A 23,655-nucleotide genomic window follows, 5' to 3' on the forward strand; every position below is an offset into this window, starting at 1 on the left:
GTGATGAGTATCCCCCGGCCTGCCGCAGCCTACCTTCAGGCTGCTCCTGGCCCAGGCTCGAGTTCTCCGCTGCTCCACCTCCTGCGGGGCACTGCCCGGCTGGTATCTCGGATATCTCCGGTGTGCCCTCGTGGGCCTCCTTCTCTAGCTCAGAGAGGGGGCAGTTCCGAGTCCACCATGTCAGGCGTGTGAGCTGGAGGGAAAGAAGACACTGGAGTCAGTTGCCTTGGAGAGAAGTCATGCTGTAGAAAAACAGAGGCCCATTTGTGGAAGGCCATCCGAAAAACAGCAAAGAGTACAATGAACAAGGCCAGCACTGGGAGTCAAGTTTGATCTTAGACTTGCCTAAGGCTTGGATCTTAGCCCTGACTTCCTCTTTCTTCAAATATGAACACTCCCTGCTCTACATCAAGTGCTCTACCCCAGGCTTGTGCCAGGTGCTAGAATACAGACCTAAAACACACCTGGGTCCTGTCCTCATGGATTTTACAGACTGAGGGAAACGAGGCTGGACAGGGAGGCAGGCACTTGAGAATGAGGCTTCAAAGGTCAGGCTGAGGAGTTGTGACCTAAAGAGCAAAAACCCTGTAGGCAATGGAGAGTCACTGCAGACTTTAAGAAGAAGATAGAGACTGTAAGTGCCAGAATCTTCAAAGACCTCTTGGAGTGAATTGAAAGGGGTCCAGATTGGAGGATAATGCAAAAATGAAGCCAAAAATAATGGACACCTGAGGAAATGGATAAAGGAGGTGAAATCAGAACAGTGTGACTGACTGAAAGAGCCAGGTGAGGGACATGGGAGAGGCTAATACAGCTCCAGAGTTCCTGCCTTGGGTGACCAGACGTGTAGTGGTGCCTCTCCCAGGAATAAAGAACACAGGACAAGGAGTGGGTATTAGTGCTGGTGAGAGAAAGAAGAGAGATAGAGATAGATAGAGACAGAGACAGAGAGAGAGAGAACATGTGCACACACAAATATGATGATGTGCTTCAGGAGTCTGCAGGTCGTCCTAGTGGAGATGTTCAGGTGAGGAGAAATAAAACTTACTTCCTTGGATGGCCCTGGTGGCTTTCTCTCTTCTCCTTTTTGGTGACTCAGCAAAATAAAACACAGCAGTTCTCTGCCTCATATCGGTGGTGTGGGACTTACCACTGCCTGAGCTCTGAGGCAGCTTTCTGGTGCATGTTGAGCTGGGTATCCCCTATCCTGCTCCCAACTTCTTACTTTCCGCTATGCTGGTCCCAGGCATGCATCTCTCTGGGATCATGAGAGCCTGGGAAGCTTCCTTGCTTATAAGTATCTCTCAATAAACCTTACCTAATACTTCTACTGGGTGTCACCAGTAGCATATGGACTATGTCTCTGTATGTCATCAGGGGACAGTTGGATTTTTGGTTTGAATCTTGGGAGAGGGGTTTTGGCTGTAGATAGAGAATTGAGAGTCAACTTTACATAGAAAGTGGTGAATTGATAGCCCAGGAGTGTTGTAGGGTGAGAGAGGTTATAGGCCATAGATGGGTTCCTAAGGAACACTGATTTTTCAGCGCAGACAGAGAAGCCTGTGAAGAAGTCAAAAGAGTGATTGGAAGGGTAGTCAAAACAAACAAACAACAAAAATACAAAACCTAGGGGAGAGATATTTCATGGAAGGGAACAGAAGAGAGGTCTTCGGGGTGCAGGAAGTGGTCAGTAGTGTCCAGTTCTCTTGGGAATTCATTTAAAATAAAGACAGGAACATGACCTTTGATTTTAGCAATAAGATGTTATCAGTGACTTCAGTGAGAGAAATGTCAGCGGAATGTTGGGGACAACAGCCAGACGCAGCAGCTGAGAAACAGACAAGAGGTGGGAAGTGGAGGCTGGGAAAGGAAACCATTCTTTGCAAAAGTCTGCTGTTGAAGGGAGGAGAGGGAGGCAGCAGGAACTAGAGGATAACAGGATTCAGGGAAGGATTTTCAATTGGGGAAGACTTCAGGATGAAGAGGGAGGAAACAGGCAATGGAGAAGAGGTTGAAGATTCAGCGGGAGGAGGGGCTCATTTCTGGTGTGAGCCACTGGAAAAGTCAGCCTGGGAAGGCCCTGCTTTTTTTGTGGGAATCAGTGAAACCAAGGGTATAAAGTCATCTTGCAAACTCTAAAGAACCATCCATCAAAAGAGTATTATCCCTGATATCCACTCCGTGTTTCAGGGACTGACTTCCAGCATGGGCTCTGTTATGGGCTGAATTGTGTCCTCCCAAAATTTCTATGTCAAAATCCTAACCGCCAGTACCTCAGAATGTGACTGTATTTGGAGATGGGGTCTTTACAGACAATTAAGGTTAAATGAGGTCACCAGGATGGGCCATAATCCATTATGACTTAAAAGAAGAGGAGATTCAGTCACAGGCAGGCACAAGGGAAGACCGTGTAAAGACAAAAGGAGAAGGCAGTTTTTTACAAGCCACAGAGAAAGGCCTTGGATGAAACCAACGCTGCAGACACCTTGATCTCAGCCTTCCTGCTACTGGAACTGTGAAACCATACATTTCTGTTGCTTAAGTCACCCAACCGGTGGTCTTTTATTTCAGCAGCTCTACCTCTAGGCTGTAAGGAAAAAAGGCCGCAGAAGACCAAGCATCAGTGTTCAAGGGCTGTTGCTTGTGAGAGGTGAGGATTTCAATTTGAGTTCTTCACTTAATAAGCTCTCTGTTTCTTTTCTCTTGTATTTGTTTCTTGGCCACTTAAAATTCTCTATTCATTCTTCAAGGTCTAATTCAAAGTGTCCTCATCAGTGTGCCCTCCCTGGGCCCCCAGGAGGTGACTGCCTCTCCCTCTGTGCTTGGCCCCTCCGATTGAGCTTGGCCCTTCTGCACTTTCTCTTTGTATAGTGGCAGCTTGTGTCAGCTCTGTTTCCCCCTGAGGATAAACTCTGGCAGGGACCATTTATCTTTGTAAGCCCAGCACAGTGCCTAGCACATAGTAAGTACTCACTGAGTAATTTTTGAGTTGAATGAATTACTTTTCATTGGGGAATTCATAGCCCAAGGAACTTTCCCTCCCAAGGACATCTGAGTGGCCAGAGGGGAGATCATAACCCAACAAAGTAAAAGTCAGCAGTGGAATTCCAGGCTATGGGGGAAGGGAGAGCATTTCTGGAGGGCCTCAGTATGAGCACAACACTTGCCTGTTCCTCGGGGATGGGAGTGGTACAGAGGCTGACCATGATGATGACGATGGCAGTGAGCCCGCAGAGGAGGAGTGCAAAGTACAGGTAGTGGAAGTCCTTCAGCACTGCTGGCCTCCGGTCTACCTCCCCGCAGGCTGGCGCTGGATATGAGAACTCCAGGATCATGCGCAGAAGCCCCACTCCCAGGCCAGACATGAGGCCCCAGAAAGCTCCCTGTGAAAGAGGGCAGACATGAGCTGAGGTGCGATCCAGGTGGGAGACCCTAGGAAGGTAAAACTACTCTGTCCCCAAATCTGTCTCCCATTGGTTTATTACCATGCTGGGAAAATCCATCTACTAATGGGGAAATGAGTTCCCCATTAGTACTGAGACTTTGTCTTGACTGAAAGGCACAGTGGCATAGGGGTTGTAGAGTCAGATAGACTAAGATTTGAATCCTGGCTCCATTGTGAACTGACTGAACGAATGACTCAGCCTTGCTGACTCAGAGTTGTCTCATCGGGGGCAGTAATTTAAAAATTCATAAAATTAAAACAGCACTAAGTAATTAATAGATGGTTAATATTCAACTACAATGGAATAAACTTTTGTAATAATCAGGGAATACCAGGATCCCCTTCCCAACCTTCTATTATGATAAATCAGAAATCAGAATAGAGACTTCCCTTTTGTTGTTGTTGTTTTTAAGAAAAGCTCTGGTACCTCTCATGTCTTTCTTCTTTATACCTCCACTTGGCCCTAACCTGTACCTGTTCCCAGCATGTAAGAGTATGGGAGATATTGATCCTGATTTCAAAAACTTTGGAATGAGCAGAAACACCCAGAGTTCATCCAGGTCCTGCTGTGTGGCATCGTTGTCAGTGAGATGAGACCTGTGCAGACAGTAGACACTTGCTTAGGTGTACTATCAAGGGAGGGGGTTCTATGACCTCATTTTCAATGACCTTGAACTCTCACATTGTTTTTGTGGAGCGGTGTCCATGATATCCATCAGCTTCTCAGGGTACAGCCAGCCTGTCTCTTCTAGGCTATCCTGGGGAGTAACCAAGCCTCCAGTCCTGGGGTACCCCTTGCTTCCTCCCAGATTCTCTCAGGTTTCAGGGCCGTTGCATGAATGATGCATGTGCAGGAACCCTTGTAAGGTCACACTTTGTCATCATCATTGTCATTGCTGTTATTTTGCTTACACATAGAACCTTATAGTGTTAGAGATGGAACAGACCCTAGAGATATTACAGTCTCTCTTGCACGTTCACATACACTGTTCCTTGTGTCTGGAACATTCTTCCCCCTCCCATTAATCCTTCAGGCCTCAGCTCAGATGTCACTTCATCCAGGAAGTCTTCCCTGACCCCTCCCAGGAGCCCCATAGGTTAGGTGCTTGTGCTCTTTACTCTCCCACCAGCCAGCATACTTTATTATTATTGCTTATTCAGTTATCTCTCTGCCAGCCCAGCGATGGCACAGCTATATGAATCTCATAAACCATTGCATCCCTGGAGCTGCCATTATAAGACTGATACATGTTTGTTGAGTGAATGAATGAATCTAGGCCAGATGCTATGGTCAGGAAAATGGAAGCCTAGAGGGGAGGTGGATTTTCCCAAGGTCACAGAGACCAGGTGATTGAGAGACCAGGTCTCCAGCCCCTCTGCTGTATGTGAGAGACAGGTGCACTGCACTCACGGGCTCTGTGACTCTCTTGCAGAAGATGGCCAGCAGGAAGAGAGCGGTGATGGGAGGGGCCAGGTAACTGGTGACAGCCTGGATGTAGTCGAAGAGCTGCCCACTGTTGGAGCTTTGGATGATGGGGATCCAGAGGATGCTGATGACAACCAGGAACACCACAAACACTCTGCCAGAGAGAGCACAGGGCACTGAGGCACACTCGGGTGGGCATGGTGTGGTGTGGGGTGAAGGTCATGGGCAGGAACCAGGAAGGGAGAAGGGAGGGAAATGCACAGTCACTAGATCAGAGAAGGTTGGCAGCCAGAATCTCAAACACTAAGATTCAGAAACTTAGTCTCAAAATCCCGGAATATCGGAATTGTGGAATTGAAGAAACTTATAATTCTAATGCCTCCGTGGCACTTATATATTAGATGCCTTCAAGGTCACGTCACCCAGCTGTTGCTGTTCACGGCGGAATTCATACATTCCGCCCCACCCCCGCCCCAGTAAAAGGTCTCTGGTCTCTGCGTAGCATGTCTTCCCCTCTTTTCCATCCCAGCCCGATGTAAGGCAGCTCTTTCCCAGCATGACTGCAGCTTCCAGGAACTGCTCCCTCCTCCAGGCGCTGATCCTCTCTCCCTTACTGTGGCATTGATCTTGGGAAAGAATCCCACTTATTCACCTGACTCCCTCTCAACAAACTGTGGCTCAGACCTAAGTCCCCAAAGCATTCTGCATGTATGATTTTGCAGATGTGTGAAGTAGATGAAAAACTTTTCTTGGATGTGTTGGGTGCAATAACACATATGACCAGTAGATAGAGCCCGAACCTCACTGACTGAGGAAATGATAGCAAAACCAGTTTATGTGCACACATAAGGAATGCTTCTTTTGACATGTCACTGCATACCTGTCTTCCCCTCTCCTTTTCCTCCCATTTTGCCTCTCTTAGACTCCACTAGAGCATCAGCTACCCAAGTAGCTTCCCTGCCACTCATCCCCCTCCTCTTTGCACAATCTGTCCTGCACTCAGATCCTGCAATTGCCAGTCCCCTTGCCTAGGGCTGGGGGTGCACAGATGAGCAGGCAGTAGGAATCCATTAGGCAGCCCTGGGCATAAGGCATCCTGGTGGAAAGAACAGTGAGTGCAAAGGCAGGGAGATGCGAAAAAGCAAGATTCCTCAATTCAATTTCCTAGCCACAAAGTGGGAGAACTTTAGTCCAGAAACCCAAGTAAGGGAACCTTCGATTATGAAACGAAGATTTTAAAAAGGGCCCCTTAACCTTATGTGAACTACAAATCTCCAGCCTATGGAAAACCAAAAATAGTAGCCACCAACTTAGGCTTTTAAAAGCATAAAACTGTTATCCACAGATAAAGTTCAAATTCCTTAGCTTGGTGTCCAAGGCTCTGCATCATTTGGAGACAGCCCTCCCGTGAAAATCTCCATTGATGCAAATACCTTGCTGTGTTACCTGTGTTTCCACCTTTCTTATTAAACTGTGAGCACCCTGAGGGCAGGGCCATATGACCCATCTGTGGGTCCCCTGCATGTGGGATGTGATGCATCGTAGATGTTCAGAGTGAATCTGATGGATTAAATTAATAGCATTTTTTTTAAACCGGGTGTAACATCCAGAGTTGGTTGGGAATACCTTGGGTGAGCTGCTTGCTAAATTTCCTTGTGCTTACACAGCTTACCTTTCATTTCTTAAGTACTTTTTTAATCTCTCAATAACCCTGTTGATCAATTCCAAGATAAAGTTACCAGGGAAGAGGTGTTTTTTCCTATTATTCAGAAAGAAGGAGTGGTCCAGGGTTGGGAAAGGACTTACTTGAAATCATGTGGAGAGCTGGAGCTTGAACCCAGTGCTCTGGCTGCCAGTCCAGGGTCCAACCCAGCCACACCTGCTCCGGGTAACCCAGGGCAGGGGAGAGGGGAGAGGGCACTTGGGAAGGAAGGAAGGAGGGGCCAGCGCACCTGCCCACCACCATCAGCTCCTGCTCTGTTGCCTTCCTGCGGAAGCGCTGCCACACGTCAATGGCGAACAGGGTGCTGCTGCTGTTGAAGATGGAGGTGAGTGAGCTCATGAGGGCGGCCATGATCACGGCAATCATCAGGCCCCGCAGACCTGGGGAGAGATGAGGCTCATGTGAACGGCTGGCCTGTTAAGGCCGACTCTGCCAGGACCACAGAAGCTGTTGGAGCGTTCTGCAGAGTCAGGAGCTGGGGGTGGGGATGAGAGAGGGAAGGGGTTGGATGAGGCTCCCATCCAGCACAGATAAGAAATCCAAGACCACAGAACTACAGGTTGGGTTCTGCCCAGGCTCTCTCCCTGCCTTTCTATGTGGCCTTGCATGACTCATTTGCCCCTCCACCTCCCACCCTGAGCCTCAGTTTCCTCATCCATCCTATTAAGGCATGTAGGACTAGGTTCTCTGAAGCTTTAACATCTCAGTCTAGGTTTCACAGCTTGTAGATACTTGGTTAGTGGGTCGCTGCTGGGGAGAGTAGAAAGGTGATTATTAATAATTGGGTGGATCTGTTTAGTGTTTCTATACCTTCTTCATTGACATGGTGGTGTTGGGCTAAAGCCCTGGCCTGGGAGGTAGCAGCTTTGGGCTTGTTTCCTGGCTCTGCAAGTAACCAGTTGTATGTATGATCCTTGGGCTAGCTCCTTGCCATTTCTGGGCCTATTTTTCCACTTGAACAAGGGAGGATGGGGCCCACTGATATAGAAGTTTCTCTGACGGTGACCAAGCTTCTAGAGATATGAGTGCTCACCCCTGGGGAGATCATCCCAGCCCGGGTCCCACCTCAGTCCTCTTTCCCTCCAAATCCATATATTTAACCACCTTCTGATGTCCATTTCTCTCCCTTGGAGAGCCACAGGTGCCTCAGACTCAAGTGCTCCAAACTCAGGTGCCCATGTCCCTCTGGGGACTTCTGTTCCCCTCTTTAGTTATTGTCTTTCGAGCCCCACAGCAGAGCTTAGGGCTACTTGAGACCCTTGCTCTGCTCCCCTCCCTGCTTACCTCCAATCTGCCCCTCAGGGGAGCTCTGTCCTAGCTGGGCCTCCCTCCATGGCCACTACTGCCTGGATTTACTCCTCCTTCTACCACAGGGAGGGAATATCTCTACTCTCTGCTGCCCTCCATAATCCTACCTCTCTTCGTATGTCCCTAATCTCAATATCATTATAAAACCACCATCTAAAGGCCAAGATCTGGGAGCCTTCTAGGATTTCTCTGTATTATCCCTCAAATCAAGTCCTGTCAATTCAACCTCACAAACATCTTTAAATCCTTTCTCTTCATCTCTGATGTCACCGACTTGGTCCACCTACCTGGACCACTGCAAACACCCCATGGACAATCTCCCTGCCTACCCCCAAGCCTGCCTCATACAGAGTCGTCCACGCAGACTGGTCTTGCTGAAACACAAAGCCAGTCATGCTCTCTCTGACCAAAACCCCCCAGTGTCCCAGCACTCCGCTCCAGAACAAGGCTTGGCAGTGACATCTCCACCAGGAAGGTTGTCTTCATTCCTCCTGGCTCCTGCATCCACACTGGGCCTCTTTAAGCTCATACTTCATGCCCTCTCTTCACCTTGGGCCTTTGCAGGCACAGCTTCTCATCCCTAGAATGACATTTCCTATGCCCCTCCCACTGTGTCTGCCTAAGATTTAACTCGGGATGCAGCTCCATTTCCTTCCTTCTGGGAGACCTTCCCGACATCCTCCAGCTGGGTCAGGTTCCTCCTTAGGGCTCCCTTAACCCATACTGGGTCACCACATTGGTTCCACTGGACTGTGCCTCTGGCAAGTCCAGGCACCCTGGAGACCGCGTGATGCCTGAGCAGGGGCCTGCCTTTTATCTCTACATCTCCAGAACCTACCCACAGAGCTGATGTCTTCTGTACAAATGCTTGTAAAAAGTGTGTGTGTGTGTTAGGATGGGGGTGCAGAGGTGAATAGTTTTCTTCCCTCTTCCCATCCATGTTAGTGCCATCCCTCCTGGGCAATGGAGATTGGAGGAGGCTGGAGGTGAGAGTGCAGGGTGGGCTGGGGAGGAGAGACTCACCAACAGGCATGAGAGTCATGACCAGCTTGGGGTAGGCAATGTTGGAACATCCCACTCGGGCCCCACAGATGCTTTGGCAGACATCAGGGTCCACGCAGCCCACCTCGTCTGTGGAAGAAGTGATGGCAGTTAGAGTCCATGATCTTGTGCCTTCTCAGGTTGGCCTAGTATTTGCTTTCCAAAACTACAGGATAATGTTCACTGGAGACTGACAGGGACCCGTGTCTTCAAGGTCAAGGGGCAAATGGTGTCCAGGTCTTTGGTAAGTTTCTTGCCCATATACTTTCTACCTGATTCACATTTTTTTCTACTGAAATATTTATTATATGTTTGGCCCACAAAGCCTAAACTGCTTACTATGTGTTCTTTTCTTTTCTTTCTATCTTGTTTTGTTTGTTTGTTTGAGATGGAGTCTTGCTCTGTCGCTCAGACTGGAGTGCAATGGCGCAATCTCGGCTCACTACAACCTCCACCTCCCGGGTTCAAGTGATTCTCCTGCCTCAGCCTTCTGAGTAGCTAGGATTACAGGCACGTGCCACCACACCCAGCGAATTTTTGTATTTTTAGTGGAGACGGGGTTTTACTATGTTGGTCAGGCTGATCTCAAACTCCTGACCTCCTGACCTCACCCCGGCCTCCCAAAGTTCTGGGATAACAGGAGTGAGTCACCGTGCCCGGCCTTCTTTTCCTTTCTTTGCTTTGCTTTCCTTTGCTTTCCCTCCCTGCCTCCCTCCCTCCCTCCCTTCCTTCCTTCCCTCCTCCTCCTCCTCCTTTTCTTTCTTTCTTTCTCTTTCTTTCTTTCTTTCTTTTTCTTTCTTTCTTTCTTTCTTTCTTTCTTTCTTTCTTTCTTTCTTTCTTTCTTTCTTTCTTTCTTTTTCTTTCTTTCTTTCTTTCTTTTCTTCCTTTCTTTCTTCTTTTCTTCTTTCTCCTTCCTTCCTTCCTTCCTTCCTTCCTTCCTTCCTTCCTTCCTCCCTCCCTCCCTCCCTCCCTCCCTCCCTTCTTCCCTCTCTCTTTTCTTTTCTGTTCTGTTCTGTTTTGTTCTGTTCTGTTCTGTTCTTTCTTTTCTTTTTGACAGGGTTTCTCTTGCTCTGTTTCCCAAACTGGAATGCAGTGGGGCAATCACAGCTCACTGCAGCCTCAACCTCCTGGACTCAAGCTCCTGGACTCAGGATCCTCATCATTCCCAAGTAGCTGGGTATATGGGTGCATGCCACCATGCCTAGCTATGTGTTCTTAATAGACAAACCTTGCCAACCCCTGCTCTGGTCTAACATTGCCGAGGGACAAATTCCCATTCTCCAGACACTCCTTGAAAGCCCCAGATCCCAACACCCAGAGAGCAAGACTCACTCTTACCTGGGAACAGGGCCCGGCTGATCATGCCAGGCATGACGATGAAGAACATGGGGAGGATCTTCAGGTAGCCCCCCAGCACGGAGCCTCCCTTGGCATGAGACAGACTCTTGGCCGAGAGAGACCGCTGCACAATGACCTGAAAGGGCAGCAAATGAGGAGTGCAGCTCAGGTTGAGGAAATGCTCACTAAGCCACAGGTGAGCCCTGACACTGGGCGTGACTGCCCCTACTCCAGTCCAGTCACAATCCCAGAATGAGGTCCAACCCTCTGTGCATGCAGGCGCTGGGTTTTTCTGCAGGAAGCCACCCCACTTCAGGCTAAGCCTGGCTGGGGATTACCTGGTCTGTGCACCAACACCAGGTGGCCAGCACTGTAAGCCCGAAAATGAGACCTGGCCAAGGGATGTCCCCGCTCACAGGGTCCCGAAGCAGGTGGAAGGCATCGGGCCGTGGGAGGTGACAGGTGGTGTTGGGGACTGTGACATTAGGGATGGCCTGCCTGTACCGCTGCTCCAGGCCTGGGTACCAGCCCACATCCTGAAAGCCTGTGAGGAGACAGTGAGTGAAGCAGCCCTGAGACCCCACTGAGCCTGTCACTCAGCATGTCCAGCCCCCAGCCTCATGTGGGCTCTCAGGTTGGAACTGACGTGGGGATTGGGAGTGAAAGAGGAAGATGGGGCTTGGGCTCAAGACCCTTGGTTTGAAGTAGCGAGAACCCTGATCTTTGGGAGCCGCAGCCTGGAGAGGGGACATGGCTCACATGGCTCTAAGCACTGGAAAGTTTCAATCGAACTCTGGAGGTGACAGAGACAGGACAGAGAGGAATTTAAGAATGATGGTGGGGTGTATTTAGGTCTCTTTCTTACCCAGAAACATGAGGACCAGGGCTCCCCCGACCATGATCGCCGTCTGCAGAGCATCTGTGTAGATCACGGCCGTGAGGCCCCCTGGGGACCCAAGGAGAGGGCTCATCAGTCAGCACCAGTTTGGGGTCCTCTCTGGCTGCCTGCTCTATGCATGGCCACACTGGGGAGACCAGAGAAGACACAGAGCCCTCTTAGCACGGGAACTCTGGCCACCTGCCTTTCTCCACACCCAGTGCTCCCCTCTCTCCCTCCCTGGCAGGATGCCGGCTGGTCACAGTCAAAGGTGCTGGGGTCCCTTCTTTCTGTCTTGACAGCAGCTGACTGTGGCCATCACGCCACAGCTCTGTCTTATTGTTTAATATCCCAAGTCCATTCCTTGGCTTGTAGTTCTGCCAGGAATACTCCCTGCTTTCTCCTCCCAATGTCCATCTAAATGCCCCTTACCCCGTCTCTGGACCCCAACTTAACCATAAGTAAGGCTGTCCTCCCAAGCTGGTCTCCCATGGTGCCCAACCTTGTGCGAGGAGATTTAGAGGAAACAGGAGGAGGTGGGTTGTGGTCTCTGCCTGGGGCAGCCTGCAGTGACTCTGGCTTGGGTCATAGTACCCCTCTCTACCTTGCTCCCTGGGCAGTTAGTCTTTTCTGGTATTTATTACTGTCTGTCCTTCCCTCTCTCTGCTTGACCCGTTCCTCCTCCCATTTCTGCCCTTTTCATCCCCCTGGTCTCTGTCCCTGTGTCTTTCATTCTGTTCCCCTGTGTTCTTCTACTTCTCTGTCTCAGCCTTTCTTTGTCTCTACCTCTCCTGTTTCTCTTTCTCTCTGTCAGCATCAGTGTTATGTCTCTCTGTCTCTCTTTGGTTGTCTCTCCTTCAGTCTTTCTCTCTGGGTGGTCTCTGCCAGTCAAAAGCTTCCCTCTTTCCCTCTTCCTGTCTCAGTCTCGGCAGCCCAACATGACCTTCCCTCTGCCTACCTGCAATGGTGTAGATGGCAGTCACCACCAGCAGGATCCCTGTGGAGAGGTACAGGTTCCAGCCCAATGCCATCTGGATGAAGAGAGCTCCAGAGAAGATATCAGTCTGCAGAGAGCCAGGACCCAAGAGGCCAGGACACCCGAGGCCCTCAGTAGGGCTGTGTGGACACGTCACCTGCCTGCCCAGCAACACCAGGCATCCTCAGCCCTCATCACATGATGAAAATGAGCTTTAAATGCTATGCTAAAGAGTGTGGGCTTTATCTTGCAGACACTGAGGCACCATGGAGGCTTTAAAGCAGAGAAGTACTGTATAAAGTCCCAAAACTGAGAAAAATTTAATTGCGTAGTCTGCTAGATGTGAAGGGAGTGGTGAGGAATTAAGTGGAAGACTGAGGAAGTGAAGGAAGGTGCTGGGCTGGAGAAGAAGAGGCCATTTAGGAGAAGAGAGGAAGAACCAGAGAGTTACTGGCTGCTCCCTGGCAGAGCAGAGCCTACTTGGCTGCCAGATGGCCCACGGCTGACCCAGTGCGGCAGGAGCCCTGGTGCAGATAGACATGGATGTGACTCATCAACATACTTGGGTTTATTAGCAGACAAGGGCTTATAGCCTGAGCCTAAGCTGACTTAGGGTGATTCTCAAACATTGGTGGAACAAGGGCCTTAAAGTGTTTTTCAGCCCTGGACCTGGCAATGGAGTGACTCAGTTCCCTTTAGTGTGTGCTTGTGGGTCCCATTCCATGATTGTTTTGTGAACCTGTTACGGGGTCTAAAACATAACAGAGTGGAAGGAGACTGGACTGGGTCATGGAACCCACACTTCAGTTTCAGTTCTAGAGCTAGCCCTCTGTGTGGGCTTGGGCAAGTCATTTGACCTATCTAGGTTTGTTTCCTGAGTTTAGGTCAATAGAGGAGGATTAAAGACTTTTCTAACTCCAAAAAATCTCGGCAACTAACACACAGTTGATGAATGAATAATCCATTAATGAAAAAATAAATGAATGAACTCTGGATGGTGATTTCTTTGAGTGTAACGGCTGTCGTTCACTCCAAAAACATTTACCATTCATCTCTGAGTACCCCAGTGCTGAGGGGGAGCATGTGCTAAAGGTTTCTAGGTCCCGCCTTCCTTTTTTTCAATGGATTGTCAGCTTCCCCTCAGCAACACGCACATGGTGATGCACTCAGCAATTCCCAAATCAGCATTTCCAGACACAACGGCCACATTGTAATGACACCTACCGAGATCTTGGTGAAGATGTAGAGGATGAGAGATAGGACAGACATGTACACCTGGATCCTCTGGCCCCCAAATCGCTTCTTCAGGTACTGTGGCATTGTGACCACACCCGCTGCGATGTACACAGGGACGAAGACCCAGCCGAGGGCCAGGAGCAGCCAGGTTGCCTGGGAGAGTGGGGAGAAGAAGATATCCAAGTCCTGGATATAGACAGAGGGGCGGCTTCCCACCCAGAGGCAGCGCTGTGCTGTGGGAGGCCCCCAAACAGAGAAATAAGGGACCTGGGACCTGACCCCAGTCCTCCCGTGTGACCTTGCATGGATCCCTCTGTCTCCTCCAGACCTTGATTTCCTCATCTGTGAAATGGATTCTCAATTCACCATGCAGCCTCCTAGGCATCCCTAAGGATCCTCCCAGCACTAATGCCAGAGACGGAGGTGGGTTAGACTCTCATTATTCTGGAAAAACCAAACCAGCTTCCTTACGTTCCACTCGAAGCCACCCACGGCGAGGCCTCCGGCAGCCCCTGTCCCAGCCAGGCCGATGAATAAGCCACTGCCCACATTGCTTGACATCAGAGATGCTCCAATCTGCAAGGCACAGTTGAGTCAAGGGTCAGGAGTCAGGAGTGATCTGAATGAATCTGGAGTGAAGACCATGAGTAGTGAGGGGGCATGAAGCTGGTATTTATTGGGTACCCACTGTATGCCAGGCGCTGCATTCATAAATACATTCAATTCCACAGATATCCGCAGGGAGGGGTATTAGTCATCCCAGGTTACAGAGGAAGGAACTAATGTAGGGAAAGATGAACTCGCTGGCTCCAGGTCACCCAGTGAGTAAATGGTGAAGTGGAAAAAAGGGGAAAGTGGGAAGGAAGCCTGGAAAGTGGGGAGTGTGGACCTCTGCACTGAGGCCATGGGTCTGAGGGCCTCCAAGGGAAGGAAGCTGAAGGGGATAGGGAAGCCCCACAGGAGGGAAGGAAAAGCCCTCCTGCCACCCCAGGGCGAGCCAGGCAGAGGGTGGAGCCGAGGGACTGAGCACAGGCCAAGTCGATCTCTGAGCTGAGTTAGTTCTCCAAGGGGGCAGCCAAGCACTTGGGAGGCAGTAGAGAGTGGTGATGATGGTGAGCATGATCAGGGCAGTCAGGGCCTGTGCAGCATCTCCAGGAACCAGCCGGCCTTCTGAGTATGGGGACTCATTTAATCCTCACCACAACCCTCAGTGCTACTTTTATCCCCATCTTACCCATGAGTAAACTGAGGCATAGATAGGTAACTTGCCCAAGTCTCAGAACTAGTAAGTGACCAAATTAAGATTCAATTCCTGGCTCTCTGGCCCAGTAACACTACACAAATGGTGCTTGCCACTTAATGCGCACTTGGTCAATATTATCTCTTATTGTTAGATGGGATCCCTGACTGGGAGGGGAGAAGGGGGAGAGGAAGGGGCTCTGGAGCCTGGGAGGAGGCCTAAGGAGACCTCGGGGAGAGGGCTGGGGCAGCTGGGGGCAGAGCAGTGTTCCTTTTTGTATCCTATGTCACCACAATAAAATCACTTCCTCTATCAACACCTCAGCTTCTTCACCTATACAATGTGGGACTCACTTCCGCCCAACTTCCTGTTCTTTCGGAGGTGCTTTGAGAGAGAAAGTGAGAGGAGAGGAAAAGCATTGAGAAATTCAGACAAAGGCAGTCAACAGTGTAAAGGCACAGAATGAGCAACCGGCCTGACATTGCTGAGGCCCTGGTGCTAGTGCCTCTGACACGTGCACATGCACACTCATATGTGCACTCACACACGCACACAGGCACAGTACACACACTTGCACTCATGCACACACAGGCATGGTACACACACTCTCACACATGCACACTCACACTCTGACACACACATGCACTCACACACACAGGCACAGTACACACACTCTCACATGTGCACACTCACACTCTGACACACACATGCACTCACACAGGCATGGTACACACTCTCCCACATGCACACACATACTCTGACACACATGCACTCACGCACTTGCACAGTCACACATGTGCACTCACATGCACATGTCCTCATACCTATGCCCTTACGCACACAGGTATGCACACATATGCACACACGTGCACATACATTCACAAAGCACACACACACAAGCACACTCATGCACACAGTGCCCACACTCACATGCATACACACTCACACATGGAAACAAATTCACACAGGACTCACACACACACACACTCTTCCTCAGGCGGTCCCAGGGTGCTGGTAGGGCTGGGCTGGACCACCCAGCCAGAGCAGAGAACGCCAGGCCTCCTGCTTCAGGGGAAGAAGCCTCCCCCAGGCAGTTCTTGGAGCAGTGAGGCACCTCCACCCCCACCCAGCCCAGGGTTTTTAACCTCACTTCCCCTGCTGCTAACCCAGGAGACAAACAACATCAGCAGGGGAGGTGTGGGGAGGGCGACCATGCAGGCCTCTCTGGAACAGGACGGGCGACTGCACCTTCTGCTCTCAGCCTCCAAGCCACACACTGTTCACGGGGCACAGACTCAAGGCAGGGCAGACGCCCAGACAAACCCTCCAGCAGTGCTGGTGGGACTGAGCTTTCCCTCCCCAGAGCTGGTGTTCACCCTGGCCTCAGGCTGGACCCAGGTCTCAGGTGCAGGAGGCACAGCTCACAGCCTGGCCTACCAGAGGATGGGGAGCACATCCTCTCTTTCCCACTGGGTGTGTGCTCTGTGTTTGGGGCGCAGTGGGAACATGGGAGTGCCTGCTAAGGCCTCCCTCTTGTTCGGAGGCCTCAGGTTCCTCACACTAATCATTAGGCCAGAGCTCGGTTCTCTGTAGGTTGACCAGGCAGTCAGCAGGGCCCCTGGGCTTCTCCTGAAGTGGTCAGAGGAACCTGCTCTGTCATGCTTCTTTCTCCTCCTTTCCTTCATTTCCAGGGCTGTGATTTGGGGGGCACTAGCTGAAAAGAACCATTTTGAAGGGTTTTTCCTTTCTCCTGATGAGAAGGTGGCTGGTAGCACCAGTGATCCGCACACTGTACCTGAGCTGCCAGGCCTCAGCTCCCCACCATCCCTGGGGATTCTGTCACGCTGGACAGCAAGAGCTCCCTGCCCCTACTTCTTCCTGTCCCAGATACCTAAACTTTCCAGAGAGACCTGGAGGCCTCCTCTGTTTCTGCTACTCTTTAGCGAGTCTGTGACCATTAGAGAGTGGGGAAGGTGGTGAGAACGAAAAGGGTGGGGAGAAGGGGTGAAGATGGCTGGTGATGTGAGTGTGCACGAATATGTGCCTGAGTGAGCATCTGTAAGTGTGTAAATGAGCATGAGTATGAGAGTGTATGTGAGTGTATGTGACTGAGACAGTGTGTGTGAGAGTGTGTGAGTGCATGAGAGAAGGTGTGAGTGTGAGAATGGGAGGGTGATTGTGTGAATGAGTTTGTAAGTACGTATGAGTGTGGGCATGTTTGAACGTGTGTGGGTGCCTATGTGAGGGTGAGAGTGCTGTGTGTGTGTGTGAAAGTGTGGGAGTGTGAGTATGGGAGTGTTGTGAGAGTGTGGGAGTGTGACTGTGGGAGAGTGAGTGTGGGAGTGTGTGTGGGAGTGCTGTTTGTGAGAGTGTGGGAGTGTGTGAGGGTGCTGTGTGTGAGTGTGGGAGTGTAAGTGTGGGAGTGTTGTGAAAGTGTGGGAGTGAGAGTGTGGGAGTGTGTGAGGGTGCTGTGAGAGTGTGGGAGTGTGTGAGGCTGTTGTGTGTGAGAGTCTAGGAGTATGAGTGTGGGAGTGTTGTGATAGTGTGGGAGAGTGTGAGGCTGCTGTGTGTGTGTGGGAGTGTGAGTGTGGGAGTGTTGTGAGAGTGTGGGAGTGGGAGTGTGAGGGTGCTGTGTATGAGAGTGTGGGAGTGTGAGTGTGTGAGAGTGCTGTGTGTGAGAGTGTAGGAGTGTGAGTGTGAGGGTGCTGTGAGTGTGGGATTGTGAGTGTGAGTGTGAGAGTGCTGTGTGTGAGAGTGTGGGAGTGTGAGTGTGAGCATGCTGAGAGTGTGGGAGTGTGAGTGTGGGACTGTTGTGAGTGTGGGAATGTGAGTGTGAGTGTGGGAGTGTGCATGAGAGTGTGGGAGTGTGTGGGAGTGCTGTGTGAGAGTGTGGGAGTGTGAGTGTAAGGGTGCTGTGTGTGAGTGTGGGAGTGTGTGAGTGTGGGAGTGTTGTGTGTGAGAGTGTGGGAGTGTGAGTGTGGGAATGCTGTGTGTGAGAGTATGGGAGTGTGAGTGTGAGGGTGCTGTGTGTGAGAGTGTGGGAGTGTGAGTGTGGGAGTGTTGTGGGAGTGTGAATGTGAGGGTGCTGTGTGTGAGAGTGTGGGAGTGTAAGTGTGGAAGTGTGAGAGTGAAAGAGTGCTGTGTGTGTGAGATTGTGGGAGTGTGAGTGTGAGAGTGTGGGAGTGTGAGTGTGAGGCAGCTGTGTGTGAGAATCTGGGAGTGTGAGTGTGGGAGTGTGAGTGTGACACTGCTGTGAGTGTGTGGGAGTGTGAGTGTGGGAGTGTTGTGCATGAGAGTGTGGGAGTGTGTGGGAGTGCTGTGTGAGAGTGTGGGAGTGTGAGTGTGGGAATGCTGTGTGTGAGAGTATGAGAGTGTGAGTGTGAGGGTGCTGTGTGTGAGTGTGGGAGTGTGAGTGTGGGAATGCTGTGTGTGAAAGTATGAGAGTGTGAGTGTGAGGGTGCTGTGTGTGACAGTGTGGGAGTGTAAGTGTGCGAGTGTTGTGAGAGTGTAAGAGAGTGCTGTGTGTGAGAGTGTGGGAGTGTGAGTGTGAGGGTGCTGTGAGAGTGTGGGAGTGTAAGTGTGAGGCAGCTGTGTGTGAGAATCTGGGAATGTGAGTGTGGGAGTGTGAGTGTGATGCTGCTGTGAGTGTGTGGGAGTGTGTGGGAGTGTTGTGAGAGTGTGGGAATGAGAGTGTGAGTGTGAGGGTGCTGTGTGTGAGAGAGTGGGAGTGGGAGTGTGGGAGTGGGAGTGTGAATGTGGGAGTATTCTGTGTGAGAGTGTGGGAGTGTGGGAGTGTGAGTGTGACTGTGGGAGTGTTGTGTGTGCGTGTGTGAGTGTGGGAGTGTTATGTGTGAGAATGTGGGAGTGTGAGAGTGTGGGAGTGTGAGTGTGGGAGTGTATGGGAGTGTCATGTGTGAGAGTGTGGGAGTGTGGGAGTGTGTGGGAGTGTTGTGTGTGAAAGTGTGACTGTGAGTGTGGGAAAGTGTGTGAGAGTGTGGGAGTGTGAGTATGGGAATGTTCTGTGTGAGTGTAGGAGTGTGTGAGTGTGAGTGTGGGTGAGTGTGAGTGTGAGTGTTGTGTGTGAGTGTGAGTGTGAGTTTCAGTGTGGGAGTGTGAGTGTGGGAGTGTTATATGTGAGTGTGAGTGTGAGACTCCTGAGAGGGAGTGTGAGTGTGGGAGTGTTGTGTGTGAGTGTGGGAGTGTGAATGTAGCTGTGGGAGTGTGTGAGTGTGGGAGTGTGTCAGTGTGGAAGTGTTGTGTATGAGTGTGAGGGTGAGTGTGAGTGTGGGAGTGTGAGTGTGGGAGTGTGAGTGTGGGAGTGTGTGAGTGTGGGAGTGTTATATGTGAGTGTGAGTGTGAGTGTCTGAGACTCTTCTGTGTGTGTGTGTGAGTGTGGGAGTGATGTGTGTGAGTGTGAGTGTGAGTGTAGGAGTGTTGTGTGTGAGAGTGTGGGACTGTTAGTGTGAGTGTGGGAGTGTTGTGTGTGTGTGAGTGTGGGAGTGTTGTGTGTGACTGTGGGAGTGTGTGAGTGTGGGAGCATGAGTGTGAGTGTGGGAGTGTGAGAGTGATTGTGTGGGAGTGTTATATGTGAGTGTGTGAGACTCTTCTGTGTCTGGAGTGTTGTGTGAGTGTGGTTGTCAGTGTAGGAGTGTGTGAGTGTGTGAGTGTGAGTGTGAGTGTAGGAGTGTTGTATGTGAGAGTGTGGGAGTGTGAATGTGAGTGTGGAAGTGTGTGTGAGTGTGAGTGTGGGAATGTGAGTGTGGGAGTGTTTGTGAGAGTGTGGGAGTGCTATGTGAGAGTGTGGGAATGTGAGTGTGAGGGTGCTGTGTGTGAGAGTGTGGGAGTGAGTGTGGGAGTGAGTGTGGGAGTGTTGTGTGTGAGAGTGTGGGAGTGTGAGTGTGGGAATGCTGTGTGTGACAGTATGAGAGTGTGAGTGTGAGGGTGCTTGTGTGAGAGTGTGGGAGTGTGAGTGTGGGAGCGTTGAGTATGGGAGTGTGAATGTGAGGGTGCTGTGTGTGAGAGTGTGGGTGTGTCAAGTGTACGAGTGTTGTGAGAGTGTGAGAGAATGCTGTGTGTGAGAGTGCGGGAGTGTGAGTGTGAGGGTGCTGTGAGAGTGTGGGAGTGTGTGAGGCAGCTGTGAGAATCTGGGAGTGTGAGTGTGGGAGTGTTGTGAGAGTGTGGGAATGTTAGTACGAGTGTGAGGGTGCTGTGTGTGAGAGAGTGGGAGTGGGAGTCTGGGAGTGTGTGTGTGGGAGTGTGAATGTGAGTGTGGGAGTGTGTGTGTGAGAGTGAGTGTGGGAAAGTGAGTGAGTGTTGTGTTTGAGTATATGAGTGTGGGAGTGTGAGTGTAAGTTTGGGAGTGTTATATGTGAATGTGAGACTTCTGTGTGTGAGTGTGTGAGCATAAGAGTGTTTTGTGTGAGTGTGAATGTGTGAGGATGAGTGTGAGTGTGTGTGAGTGTGGGAGTGTGTGAGTGTTGTGTGTGTGGGAGTGTTATATATGAGAGTGTGAGTGTGGGAGTGTGTGTGAGAGTGAGGGAGTGTGTCAGTGTGGGATTGTGTGAGTGCGGGAGTGTGAGTGTGGAAGTGTTTGTGAGTGTGTGAGTGTGTGAGTGTGAGTGTGAGTGTTGTGTGTGAGTGTGTGTGTGAGTGTGAGTGTGGAAGGGTGTGTAAGTCTGAGTGCAAGTGAGTGTTGTGTGTGAGTGTGAGTGTGAGTGTGTGTGGGAGGATGGGTGTGAGTGTGGGAGTAGGAATGTGAGTGTGGGAGTGTGAGTGTGGGAGTGTGAGTGTGAGAGTGTGTGTGAGTGTGTGAGTGTGGGAGTGTGAGTGTGGGATGGTGAGTGTGAGAGTGTGTGTTGAGTGTGGGAGTGTTGTGTGTGAGCGTGTGTGAGTGTGAGTGTGGAAGCATGTGAGAGTGTGAGTGTGGGAGTGTGGGAGTGTGAGAGTGAGTGTGGGAGTGTGTGAGTACAAGTGAGTGTTGTGAGTGTGTGTGTGAGGGTGTGAGTGTGTGTGTGAGTGTGAGTGTGTGTGTTGAGTGTATGATTATTGTGTGTGAGTGTGAGTGTGAGCATGGGAGGGTGAGTGTGGGAGTGTGAGAGTGAGTGTGGGAGTGTGAGTGTTGTGTGTGAGTGTGGGAGGGTGAGTGTGAGAGTGTGAGTGTGGGAGTGTGAGTGTGAGTGTGGGAGTGTGTTGTGTGTGACTGTGAGTGTGAGTGTGGGAGGGTGTGAGAGTGTGAATGTGAGTGTGAAAGTGAGTGTGGGAGTGTGAGAGTGTGAGTGTGACTGTGTGAGTGTGAGTGTGGGAGAGTGAGTGTGAGTGTGTGGAAGTGTGAGAGTGCGAGTGTGGGAATGTGTGTGTGTGAGTGTGGGAGTCTGAGTGTGAGTGTTGTGGGTATGAGTGTGAGCGTGGGAGTGTGTGTGTTGTTTCTAAGTGTGAGTGTGAGTGTGGGAGGGTCAGTGGGAGTGAGTGTGAGTGTGTGAGGGAGGGTGAGTATGAGAGTGTGTCAGAGTGTGAGTGTGTCAGTGTGGGAGTGTGTGCATGTTGTGTGTGTGTTGTGTGTGAGAGTGTGGGAGTGAGTGTGAATGTTGTGTGAGTGTGAGTGTGGGAGGGTGAGGGAGTGTGTGCATGTTGTGTGTGTGTTGTGTGTTTGAGTGTGGGAGGGTGAGTGTGAGTGTGAGTGTGAATGTTGTGTGTGTTTGAGTGTGGGAGTGTGAGTGTGTCAGTGTGAGAGTGTGTGAGTGTGAGTGTGAATGTGAGTGTTGTGTGTGTGGGAGGGTGAGTGAGTGTGGGAGTGTGTGTGAGAGTGTGTGATAGTGACTGTGTGGGAGTGTGGAAGTGTGAGTGGGAGTGGGAGTGTGTGTGTTTGGTGTGAGTGTGTGTGTGAGTGTGAGTGTGGGAGTGTGGGAGTGGGAGTGTGAGTGTGGGAGTGTGAGTGTGGGAGTGTGAGTGAGTGTGTGTTTTGTGAGTGTTTTGTGAGTGTGGGAGTGTGAGTGTGCATGTGGGAGTGTGGGAGTGTGAGTGTGGGAGTGGGAGTGTGAGTGTGAGTGTGTGAGTGTGAGTGGTGAGTGTGGGAGTGTGAGTGTGAATGTGGGAGTGGGAATGTGTGTGAGTGTGGGAGTGTATGAGTGAGTGTGAGCATGAGTGTGAGAGTGTGTGAGTGTTGTGTGTGAATGTGATTGTTTTGTGTGAGTGTGTGTGGGGGGTGTGAGAACGTGAGTGTGAGTGTGGGAGTGTATGAGTGTGTGAGTGTGAGTCTGAGTGTGGGAGGGTGAATGTGTGTCAGTGTGAGTGTGTGAACGTGAGTGTTGTGTGTGAGTGTGAGTATGGGAGGGTGTGTGTGAGTGTGAGTATGGAAGTGTGAGTGTGAGTGTGGGAGTGTATGAGTATGGGAGTGTGTGTGTGATAGTGTGTGGGAGTGTGGGAGTGTGAGAGTGTGTCAGTGTGTGAGTGTGTGTGAGAGAGTGTCAGTGTGGGAGGGTGAGTGTGAGAGTGTGTGAGTGTGAGTGTGAGTGTGGGAGTGTGAGTGTGAGTGTGGGAGTGTTGTGCATGAGAGTGTGGGAGTGTGTCAGTGTAGGAGTGTGAGTGCGAGTTTGAGAGTGTGTGAGTGTAGGAGTGTTTGTGGGAGTGAGAATTTGAGTCTGGAAGTGTGTGTGAGTGTGAGTGTGGGAGATTGAGTGTAGGAGTGTTGTGTGTGTGAGTGTGGGAGTGCTATGTGTGAGATTGTGGGAGTGAGAGTGTGAGGGTGGAAGTGTGAGTGTGAGTGTGGAAGTGTGTGACAGTGTTGTGAGTGTGAGTGTGGGAGTGTGAGTGTAAGTTTGGGAATGTTATATGTGAGTGTGTGTGAGACTCTGTGTGTGTGAGTGTGGGAGTGTTGTGTGAGTGTGAGTGTGGGAGTGTTGTGTGTGAGAGTGTGGAATTGTGAGTGTGACTTTGGGTGTGTGTGTTGTGTGTGTGAGTGTGTGAGAGTGTTGTGTGTGTGAGTGGGAGTGTTAGTGTCAGTGTGGGAGTGTTATATATGAGTGTGAGTGTGAGACTCTTCTGTGTGTGTGAGTGTGGGAGTGTTGTGTGTGTGGGAGTGTGTCAGTGTGGGAGTGTGAGTGTGGGAGTGAGAGTGTGAGTGTGGAAGGCTTGTGTGTGAGTGTGAGGGTGAGTGTGAGTGTGGGAGTGTGAGAGTGAGTATGGGAATGTAATATGTGAATGTGTGAGTGTGAGACTCTTCTCTCTGTGTGAGTGTGAGTGGGAGTGTTGTGTGTGAGAGTGTCAGAGTGTGTCAGTGAAGGAGTGAGAGTGTGAGTTTGGGAGTGTGACTGTGAGTGTAGGAGTGTTGTTCGTGAGAGTGTGGGAGTGTGAATGTGAGTGTGGAAGTGTGTGTGAATGTGGGAGTGTGAGTGTAGGAGTGTGAGTGTGAGTCTGGGAGTGTGAATGTGAGTGTGGGAGTGTTATATGTGGGTGTGAGTGGGTGAGACTTCTGTGTTTGAGTGTGAGTGTGAGTGTGGGAGTGTGTCAGTGTGGGATTGTGTGAGTGTGGGAGTGTGAGTGTGAGTGTGGAAGTGTGTGAGTGTGAGTGTGGGAGTGCTGAGTGAGTGTGGCTGTGTGAGTGAGTGTGGGAGTGTGAGTGTGAGAGTGGGAGTGTGAGTCTGAGTGTGGGAGTATGATATGTGAGTGTCAGTGTGAGACTCTTTGTGTGTGAGTGTGGGAGTGGTGTGAGAGTGTAGGAGTGTGAGTGTCATTGTGGGAGTGTGAGTGTGAGTTAGGAGTGTGTGAGTGTGGGACTCTTCTGTGTCAGTATGAGTATAGGAGTGTTGTGTGTGAGTGTGGGAGTGTGTGAGTTCAGGAGTGTGAATGTGAGTGTGAGAGTGTTTGAATGTGAGACTGTCAGTGTGAGTGTGGGAGTGTTGAGTGTGAGAGTGTGGGAGTGTGAGTGGGTGTGTGTAAGTGTGGGAGTGTCAGTGTGAGTGTGTGAGTGTGAGAGTGTTGTGTGTGTGAGTGTGGGAGTGCTGTGTGTGAGTGTGAGGGTGAGTGTGAGTGTGGGAGTGTAATATGTGA

At 50.8% G+C, this 23,655-nt stretch overlaps 1 protein-coding gene across 5 annotated transcripts in view; it reads right to left on the reverse strand.

Annotated features, from left to right (window-relative positions):
* The window catches only part of SLC5A9 (solute carrier family 5 member 9), a 63,057-nt gene that overhangs the window by 18,673 nt on the left and 20,729 nt on the right, over nt 1-23,655 (reverse strand). For 2 of the 5 annotated variants that reach the window (XM_077957780.1, XM_077957799.1), the window contains exons 3-13: nt 13,842-13,946; nt 13,359-13,523; nt 12,117-12,189; nt 11,147-11,227; nt 10,620-10,825; nt 10,282-10,417; nt 8,926-9,033; nt 6,824-6,974; nt 4,857-5,025; nt 3,168-3,383; nt 34-193 (exon numbers count right to left, since the gene is read on the reverse strand). In XM_077957780.1, the coding sequence (XP_077813906.1) occupies nt 34-193; nt 3,168-3,383; nt 4,857-5,025; nt 6,824-6,974; nt 8,926-9,033; nt 10,282-10,417; nt 10,620-10,825; nt 11,147-11,227; nt 12,117-12,189; nt 13,359-13,523; nt 13,842-13,946 (1,570 nt within the window). Of the gene's footprint in view, nt 1-33; nt 194-3,167; nt 3,384-4,856; nt 5,026-6,823; nt 6,975-8,925; nt 9,034-10,281; nt 10,418-10,619; nt 10,826-11,146; nt 11,228-12,116; nt 12,223-13,358; nt 13,524-13,637; nt 13,713-13,841; nt 13,947-23,655 lie in introns of all 5 variants that reach the window. The other 3 variants (XM_077957770.1, XM_001102263.4, XM_028833971.2) reach the window with 2 other exon arrangements.

The sequence above is a fragment of the Macaca mulatta genome, chromosome 1 (genome assembly GCF_049350105.2).
Source record: "Macaca mulatta isolate MMU2019108-1 chromosome 1, T2T-MMU8v2.0, whole genome shotgun sequence".
Taxonomy (NCBI): domain Eukaryota; kingdom Metazoa; phylum Chordata; class Mammalia; order Primates; family Cercopithecidae; genus Macaca; species Macaca mulatta.